This window comes from Camellia sinensis, chromosome 3, assembly GCF_055761805.1.
Source record: "Camellia sinensis isolate YWXY chromosome 3, ASM5576180v1, whole genome shotgun sequence".
Classification (NCBI taxonomy): domain Eukaryota; kingdom Viridiplantae; phylum Streptophyta; class Magnoliopsida; order Ericales; family Theaceae; genus Camellia; species Camellia sinensis.
Window position 1 is genome coordinate 111,513,582 of NC_138963.1, and position 9,741 is coordinate 111,523,322.

The following is a 9,741-nucleotide window of genomic DNA, read 5'->3' on the forward strand; positions in this document are numbered from 1 at the left end:
TTTGTCTCTTCTCCCTAAGCCTCTTGTTTTGTGGTTCCTTGGCCATTTGTTTCTCAGCTTTCTTTTCCTCTTCTGCTCTCTTTTCAGCTAGTAATGCCTTGCTTACTAATGCGGAATATGTCTTCATCTCCAAAATAGCTACTTTTGCATAGATCTCCGACCGCCAGCCATTCTCAAACAACATCACTCTATCTTCCTCTGTGGCCACCTGATGTGGGGCATACCTCGACAACTCCACAAACTTGGCTTCATACTGAGCCACTGACATGCCATTTTGCTTTAGATTGAGAAAATCCACTTGTTTCTGCCTTCGCACCGCTTCAGGGAAGTATTTCTCGTTAAACAATTCTAGAAACTTGCTCCACACTAGCTCTGTTTCTCTACCCTCATATTGACGCTTCACCATGCGCCACTAATGCTCTGCTTGACCCTTGAACCTAAAAGCTGCAAAGGCCACCTTCTGGTCTGCTGAACAACCTGGAACCTCAAATATTTTCTCCATCTCCAGTACCCATGCCTCTGCCTCCGTAGGGTCCACTGTTCCTTGAAATTTTGGAGGTTTTGCCTTCATAAACCTCTCAAATAAGGAACCTCTATCCAAACTTAAAGCTGGGTGAACTGCTGGTTGTGGGGCTACATGATTGTTCAATAATCCCGACAATGACTGTAAAACCTGTGCGGCTAGTGCAACAGGAACAACTCCTGGTGCTTCAGGGACGACTGGAGCAACAGGTGGTGCGGTATGGGGTATAAGAACAGGGGGAACTCTACGATTAGCGGCTGATTGATCAGTTCCAAGAGCATTGACACTTCTTCTCCTAGGTGCCATCTCTTATCCTTCAAAATGAAATTTAGAAAAGCTCAACACAAGCTTAAACAAAACTAACTTAACCAAACACGACTAAGGACTATAGGGACTCGGACCTCGTCTAAATGATGAAATGCAAGATATGTAACTCGATAACTACAACTTTGATACCACAATTGTCACACCCCAAATCCGGGCATGACCGGCCGTGGCCCACAGGGACTTGGCCCAAGGCACACGTAAGCCTAAACATGAACCCAAAACCATAAAGAATAAATGTGATGATAGCCCAGAAATAAATAAATCAACACTCAATCTAGTGACATGCCACAAGTGCAAAACAAGTCATAACCAACTTCCTAAAAATATATATATACTAAATGGGACACTAACCGCCCACAAAATAAAATAATTCTTAATAAAACCCAACCACAATGTATGCACAAAACCCGACAAAGCAACCTAAAACAAATTAAATAAATGCCCTAGAGGTTCATGCAATTGAGTCACCGCTACGCCATGAGTCCACTCTAAGTCCTTCTAACACTTGGAAATGGTAGACAACTAAGTCAGCTGATAGCTCAGTGAGTAGCAACATGGATAGTAAATACAGTTTTGGGAACAGGGTTCAATTCCAAAGTAAGATATGTATCACAGAAACTAGATTGCCATATAGTTTGGTAAAGAGAATCTGTTTCTAAAAGAAGGTTCCATAGTTCAACAGTTAAAATACTCATGTCTCTCAAGAACATGATAAATGACATTTTCCACTTAAAACAGATTACAACATGAACACTGATAATTTTCTGGGTACCAAAGAAAAAACAAATAATATGCCACACAGTTCTCAAGGCTATAAGTCCCGTTGGATCCAATATCGAACTAGGAGTCATCCTCAGGGTGGCAACCTGGGCCTTTTCTCGAAGACGATCTGATTGAAGGTCACCTAGTTTAATGTAGGTCTTTTCCTTACAATCATTGAGCACTAGAGTCATCACGGTCCAACCCGGATCTGTTCCCTAGTGGCCAGAGTCACCACACACAGTGGAATAATTTTCTTGGAGTAAATACACATATGGTCCCAATAATCAATAGACACCAGTTTCGCAAAACATGGTAGTTCATCGTTATAAACATGAGACCAAAACAAATAGTTTGCAGTATGCCAAGTTCACACATGTTTCAGAAATAATTTGATTCCATTGATAATATAATAATTTATCAAAACAGTTTAGTCCTGAGACAACAATTTATTTTTCTAACAGTTCAAGGTAGGGGAACATTTATAAAAATACGTAGCATGAAACTACTCACCTAGAATGAAATAATGTAATCCTCGAATTGAGTATAATAGTCCAACTAGTGCCCTAAACCAAGTATGAAGACTATACGTCACTACTAATTTGAAAATACTAAAGAGAATAATAAACTAAGTACCCCACACTAAAGCGCACTAACACAACTCAACCCCACTCACCGCTACTCTTAAATAATACCTAAGTTAATGTTCTTCAAGGTCAAAAATCACCCCAGACATGGGTTTCAATCGAAACTTAACTAAAAGTGACTTTAAGATAAAACAGAGTTTTTCCAATCTATTTGCTAACTCTGAAAATTAAAAACCCACTCCACGTTGTTCGAAAAATTCTAAAACCCTCCATTTATCAACTAATATATCCTAAGTCTCAAACCTAATTGGTTTCACTTGATTTGCCTATCAAAATAATTATTTATAATTAATTATGCCCAAACAGATTGTTTTCTGCAGACTTTAAAGAAATTGACGGTTCTCTTAGTATACATGAGCAATCAACGCAAGGCCAAAAACGTACGAAACTAGACTCGTAACCGGTTCTAATGATGCTGATTTGATAATTTTTGGATTTATACCCAAAGAGAACAACACTCCCGAAATTACTGTTTAAAACCAGTTTTCTGTACAGATTTGAATGCATTAGATTATATGGATTTTGACTCCCAAAAATTATGAAAAAAATTCAGATATGCAATTCAATATGTAATTAATCTACCGTAAAAATTTCAGTTCAAAATTCCTCGGTTTGATATGATTCCTCAAAATTTAAAGTTTATGTTTTTAGGATCAAGAATTTCCATCCACCATTGCAACACAAAACTTCCCAGCAACCCATTTACACAAGAAAATCCATTATTAAATACAAATACCTCCCTCTTTTACTCCTCCACAGCATAACCAAACCACCAATTAAATATAAAGAAATAATAAAACACACACCGGCATGCCCAACAATTTCTTTGCCACAGATGCACCACTCTTAACCGAGATGCACATGTAATATATTTGACTACCCAATTAACTCTATTGCTACATTAGCATAAGTATGCATGTAGGTATATCTATATAAAATAATGCCAAAATCGACCAGCCACACAACCCTCACAACGGCACAAGGAATCAAATAAAGAAAATAAGAACAAAAAGGAAGATAGTGAGGAAGATTACCATGCTAATAGGCACCACAAAACTGAAACAAGCCGTCTCTTTCCCTCTTTCGTTTCTCTATATCTCACGGCTGATACTAGGGTAGTTAAGAAAAGGATTGATAGCTCACCATTAGGGTTTTATCCACCTATAATAAATTTTCAAAATGACCCCTTACTAACTAGTTTATTATTATTATTATTATTGTTGTTACTATCATTAAGATTATTATCAATAGTCTTAAAAATTGTGGACTTCCCTAAAAATTTATTTATAGTTTAAAAATTAATTAAAGATCCCCCAAATATTTAATTTGTACTTTAGGATTTACTATCAAAATATTTGAAATTGTAAAATTATTATTATTACTATTTAATTATTTACTTCATTTTTTTTTTCTATATTCGGGTTCCCACAACTCACATCTCTAATATAAACTTAAACTCCAATTTGTATATATATATATATATATATAATTATTATGCATTTTTTTTTTTTTGGTCTAATTTTGAATATAAATTACCTTTAAGAATAAACTGAGAAAAATTTAAAATATAAAGGGCAAAGTAAAAAAAAAAAAAAATGTGAAAGTAAAAAGTTAGTCAAATCTAAAGGAACAAAGTATAATTTATCCTTTTTAGAGAGCTGTGAAAATAATAAAAAACGTTGTGTGTTTTCAGACTTTTGATTGTTTAGTTTGTGAAGACACAACCAAACAAACAATCCTAAGCGTTTCAGCAAATCCCTCTCCTTATAAATGACTCCAGGTCAACCCCCTCCAATGTCCAAACAGAGGTAAGAAAGCATGGAAGCAAACAGAGCTAGTGTCTTAGTTTTACTCCTTGTGTGTGGTATGTATGCTATCCTCGTCCTCTCCATTTGTTCTATTTTCATGGCTTACAGATTTGTAGTTTCTCTTTCTTCCGATAAACTTTTTAAGATAGTATTGTGATTAACTATGTGCATGATTTTAATAAAATTTTCACTTTGCTGATAAAAAAAAAACTACGAGCATGTTATGCAAAAATCACAGCTAATTAGTTTAGTACACAACATCTGCTGCTAATATCATGCTTTCGTTGTCACATCCTGTTCTTTTCGCACGAATCACGATATATCGCTCTGTAACAATACTGTTCTGTTTTTACAAAAAAAAAAATAAAAATGTTTTGGGTGTTTTGGATGCTGACAGGCATGTTTTTATTGGAGTACAACACTGCCGAAGCTTGCCCTCTGTATTGTTTCAGAGCAGACTACATGATATGCGAGTCATCAGGCAGTCAGAGGCTCAGTCCGGCATGCAACTGTTGCTTGGCAGGGAAGGGTTGCACCATTTACTTCAATGATGGAACCTCTGAAACCTGCTAATGCTACAACATTGCACCCTCCTTATATATATATATATATATAAATAATATTATATAATAATGAGACTACAATCAAGTGCAGTTTGTCTCTTCATAGTGGTGTGTTTTGCCATCAGTTTTTGTGTTCTCTAAAACACTGTTTGTTACAATAATCTTAGTTCAAAACAAAACATACATGTGTACAAAATTACCAAGTGTAGTCTCTCTTTTGTAATAAAAAATAGTTGTGCCTCTGTGCAACAAATATATATAGATGTCTATGCATCTTTTATATCCATTCATGGTTTCATGAGTTCCAATTCCAAATTAGTGACTGTTTAAGGTAGTGTTTGGATGGTAGATTTGATAAGGGAAATGGAAATGAAAAAGGAAACAAAATTGCACTTTTTGTTTAGTTATATTGGAAAATAGAGGGGAAAAGAAAGTGAGAGAGAAATGAAATAACAAATAATAGTGATCCTCCATAACCTCATTTCCCTTATGTCTCTAATTAATCTGTTAGAAAACAAACTTGGAAAGTGGTGATGATCTTGCCGTCAGAAATATTTGGCAACAAAAATCAATTGCATAAGAAGAAAAAAAACTCCAGCAAATTCAGCAAAAAAAAAAAAAAAATGTAAAAAGTAAAAAGGAACTGCTCTCAAAACATGTGTTTTTTTGGTCATCCAAGAATGGTAGTGAGAAACGCCAAGAGAAGGGAGAGAAAGATGATTTCTTTTCCTTCTCCATTTCTCAACTCAACCAAACATAGTTTGGAATACGAATTCTGTCAATTCTTTTTCCTTTTCTTTTCTATTTCATTTTCCCTTTCCATTGCCCCATCAAATCCACTATCCAAACATAGCCTAAGAGTAGACATTTTGGCCACTCATTTCAAGATTAACCTGTTGCCATCCCATCTCTCATCTCCAAAGGTTGGTGGATGGGTATGGTGTGGATTGCATAATATAATCAGTCCTTGCTCATGTTGTTAAAATTGCCCATTTGCAAAATGTTGTATTTTCCTTTGGCTGTATGGATAGAGTTGAGTCAGTCCAAGCAAACTTTTGCTGGTATAAACACTGCTCAATGAAATGGGAATGTAGAGGTTTTTCTTTAAACCATCTACTGAGCTTCCCATCAGGTATATCGAGGTGTTTATAGGAGGGTTGCACGTTGGAGTTCATTAGGGTATCACAGCAGTTATGGGATTTGATTAGAGTTTGCTCTAGCTCACTGCCTTGTTGGTTCTACTTCTGGGTTGTTTGTTTGGTTGGTGGTTGTTCTGGAGGATTGCCTTACTGGTGCCCTGGTTTGGTGACTTGTTGGTGCTCTGTTTTGTCCTTGTGTCTGTTGCCTCTTGTTTTGCTCGTGTGCTTATTTACGTGGCTCTTGGGTTTATCTTCTGGTGTATTTTGTGGGGCATGGCTAGTGGGAGTTTTTCTTGTGCATTTTTTTTGGTCCTGGATGTTTCTTCATCGTTGGTCTCTCACCAACTTTTGATAGTGTGCTAGCATATGATTGAGTGGATGTCCTGGTGCCAACTTAGTTGGGATTGAGATGTTCCGCTTTGATATTCTTTGTACTCATCTTTTTCTTTATTGATGTAATATCTTCGTAGTCTTATCAATAAAGCTATTTCTTTAGCTGATCAAAAAAAAATAAACACTGCTCACTGCCAGACAAACAGACCAACCAACCAAACCCTAAACTGATACAGATAAATGAAGTTTCTAAAAGAAGAAAGAGTAGGTGTAATGCTTCTCTGGATTCTTTGTTTTCCACTTTGCCTGTCCGACAGATGAGAGTACAAAGTGCATTCTAAGATTAGGACAAGTAAAATTTTATATGAACATCAAATAGGAAACAAGAAGTAATTTTAAAACAAAAACAAACAAACACGAGAGCATTATATCTCAACTTCCATATACAAAAATAGGCATAAAAATTGTCTACCTCCAACCATTCAGCTATTTGCAACCAAAATTTAGATTAAAAGATGCAAATCTAACTATATAAATATAATGGAAAATGATATACATGTTGTTCACTTTTTAGACCCAATTTCTATTGGTTGATAATTAGAGAATATTTAATTATCAACTAATTATCTTCTTGACACATTACTGAATCAAAAGAGTGAGTCTAACTTTTGAGCCTAAGTAGCAATACTCTAAATATAATTGCTTATTATAAGGGATATCCAATAACAGATACAAATTATGCTACAAGGCATGAACTTCTCAACTCTTTGTAAACATGTGTTCAGTTAATATTTTGAAATTTATAAGTTACAGAGTTGTGCACGAAAGCTATTTATTGTATATACATAAGCAAGACATACACATTATCTCTCTCCTCTTTGCTCTGGTGTTAACCCGCCTTTTCCGCAGCTGGGACAACTCTTTAACCCAAATCCTTGGCAATCAAAGCATCTAAAAAAATTCATAGATGTATTAAAATATACAAATTAATTAGAAGGAAAAATCTGATATATTTTCTATTTCATCGTAAAATAAGAGAAAGACTTACTTCCAACGCTCAAAGATGTTCCCATTCTTTTTATTCTTTCCTGTACCCTGAGTAAATGGATATCAAACATGTTATTGTGAATTTGAATTTAAGTTTTATATATTGTGAATTTGAAAATGAGATAAATAAAGAGTTATATATGACAACCTTGCATCCAGAACACTCAACCGCACCTTGGCCTCCACATGTTTGGCACCTTTTTATGATCTACACACCACCACCAACCAAGGCCATGATATGAACATTACCAAATATGCAGTATTACTAATTAGCATAAGATAAAAGAAAAACAATTAAGGACAAAGGGAGACACAAGATTTATATGGGATGTTGATGAAAAAGACAATTCTGCTACATTTTCATCCTTATATTTTCTAAATTTAAAAAAAAAAAAAAATCTTTATTATCCCTACTCCACTGCCTCTAGGAAAAAGGACAATTTTTTTAAAATCCTTTCATGTATTTTATTTAGACTAATTACACCATTATTAAGAAAGCAATCTTCGTAAAATATGAATCGACTGGTTTCAGCTATGATATATCATTGAGGTTCTTATGATATTCCAATCTATACAAGTCAAATTGATATATTTGTGCCAATCTATACAAGTCAAATTGATATATTTGTGTAAAGCTACAAGGCAAAAAGAGCATACTGAGTTGACAAAGAAGCCACCAGATTTGGTTGCACTTGTGGTAAAAGTAGTACTAGTAGTAGAACTCGGGCGGCCTCTATGTTGATGTTGTTGCTGATTAATATCACTTTTATGCACATTCGGATGAACGCGAATTGGTAATGCATATGCATATGCAGCTGCTGCAGGCAAAGTCATCCAGTTGTTGAAGCAAATAAAAGTCTTGGCCATTTCTCTTTTTATCTTGTACTGTAATACACAGATTTAAGCACTATGTTAGAAAATGAAGAAGATGGTTGTAGTGGATAATGAGTTTAATGACACCCACATATTTCTCTTAATGGTATCCCATGTATCCCCTCTCTAGGAACCAAGAATTCAATCAGAAAATTATTAACAAAGAAAAATAGTGTGATGTAATATAATAGGGCCCATACTTGAAATAAATTTGGACCACAATGGCCTTGTTTGGTTTGTTTGTGAGAAAAAAAAAAATTATAATTTTTTTTTTGAAGAAAAAGAAACTTATTTGATAAAATTAATATCAAAAAATATTTTTTAATTATTAAAATTTATTTTAGTCTTTTCAAAAGATAAAATTAGGGAAATTTTTTTTAAGGCCCCTAATATTAAGATTTTATAAGATAAAAGACATACAATATTTTTCATAATAGTTAAGATCCCTCAACATTTCTACAGAAAAAATTTGACTTAAAGAAATTTTGTCCGACTTAGAGAAATTTCAATTTTTACAGAGAAATTTCTTTGATTTCACGAAGAAATTTCAAAGCTTTTTTGTGATCATACCAAAGAAATTTTGAAATTTTTCTGAGTCGGAGCTGAAATTTATCTCAGCCGGACAAAATTTCTCTGAGTCGAATTTTCTTTATGAAAATATTGAGAGACTTTATCTAATAAAAATAAATAAATAAACATTTTGGACCTCTCCAACTACACAAAGTTGGAAAGGGATGTTTCACTAATTTTCCCACAAAATTATATAAATATAATAAGTATTTTTTTAATTTTTTTTAATTTCTTTTTATCAAACAAAATTTTAAGTTTTTTTTTTTTCAAAAGAAAATTCTGAAAATCAAATCAATATATTTTTGTTTATATGTTTTTTTGGGGTCAAATTCTTGACCCCTAACAATACCGATATATAAATAAATAAACCTCCCATTTAATCTTGAACCCAAGGCCAAAACTCTTCCTGCCCCACTCCCCAAATATGTGGTTCTTGTGCCGTTAAAATCTAAAAACCAAAAAGCATCAGACTTAACTCTTTTGTCCTTTCTTTCTTTCTTTCTTTCTTTCTTTTTTATTTTTATTTTTATTTTTATTTTTATATATATATATATATAAATTATTTTTCAATAATATTAAGAATTTGAAGAAAAATATTATGAAAAGTTTTTATGAAAATTCTCTACTCTTAAAATTAGTTTATAATATTTTATTATATATTATACAATCACCTTTGAATTAATTTCATAAAATTTTTCATGTTATTTTTACATGATGTGTAGCCTTACCTTTTTTTTTTTGGGTACCATTTTTTCATTCCAAAGCTTATATGTCATCGAGATATTTAGGATGTAGTTTGATCATGAATTTTGATAAGAATTTAAAAGTGAAAAAAGAAAAAGAATATGAAATGTTACTATATAATGGAAGTTGAAAAACTAATTACCAGGTAGAGATCACCCTACCCAATATAAAAAAAAAAAAAATTTACAAAAAAAATCTCAAAAATTGAGTCTTATAATAAAATAAATCTTTAATTTTTAATTTATCAATTTAAATCCTAAATTTTGAATTTGTTTTCCATCTAAAACATTTGACCTATTTTTGTTAAGTAAAGTCAATGGAAAAATCAATATTTTAGTCATTAAATTTAATTAAATAGATGTTTTAGATATTTGATGTATGCTTACACTGAGTTTAATAATTAAACTA

General features: G+C 33.1%; 1 protein-coding gene and 1 long non-coding RNA gene across 3 annotated transcripts; one reads left to right on the plus strand and one right to left on the minus strand.

The window, feature by feature from the left end:
• Window positions 1–3,982: 3,982 nt before the first annotated feature.
• LOC145822730 (uncharacterized) lies at window positions 3,983–4,913 on the plus strand. Its single transcript, XR_014364412.1, has 2 exons — window positions 3,983–4,120; window positions 4,462–4,913. It is a non-coding gene; the product is annotated as an uncharacterized LOC145822730 (long non-coding RNA).
• A 1,871-nt stretch (window positions 4,914–6,784) lies between these two features.
• LOC114261465 (SSUH2-like protein) lies at window positions 6,785–8,236 on the minus strand. 2 transcript variants are annotated; one of them, XM_028201740.2, is made up of 5 exons: window positions 8,111–8,236; window positions 7,804–8,031; window positions 7,295–7,354; window positions 7,148–7,194; window positions 6,785–7,050 (listed from the first exon to the last, which is right to left on the minus strand). In XM_028201740.2, the coding sequence occupies exons 2-5, from the start codon at window positions 8,011–8,013 to the stop codon at window positions 6,963–6,965; spliced, it is 405 nt and encodes a 134-aa protein (XP_028057541.2). In that variant the 5' UTR covers window positions 8,014–8,031; window positions 8,111–8,236; the 3' UTR covers window positions 6,785–6,962. The 2 variants fall into 2 exon arrangements, with proteins under 2 accessions (XP_028057541.2, XP_082776672.1); XM_082920546.1 differs by lacking the exon at window positions 8,111–8,236 and having other exon boundaries at window positions 7,804–8,100.
• Window positions 8,237–9,741: the final 1,505 nt, after the last annotated feature.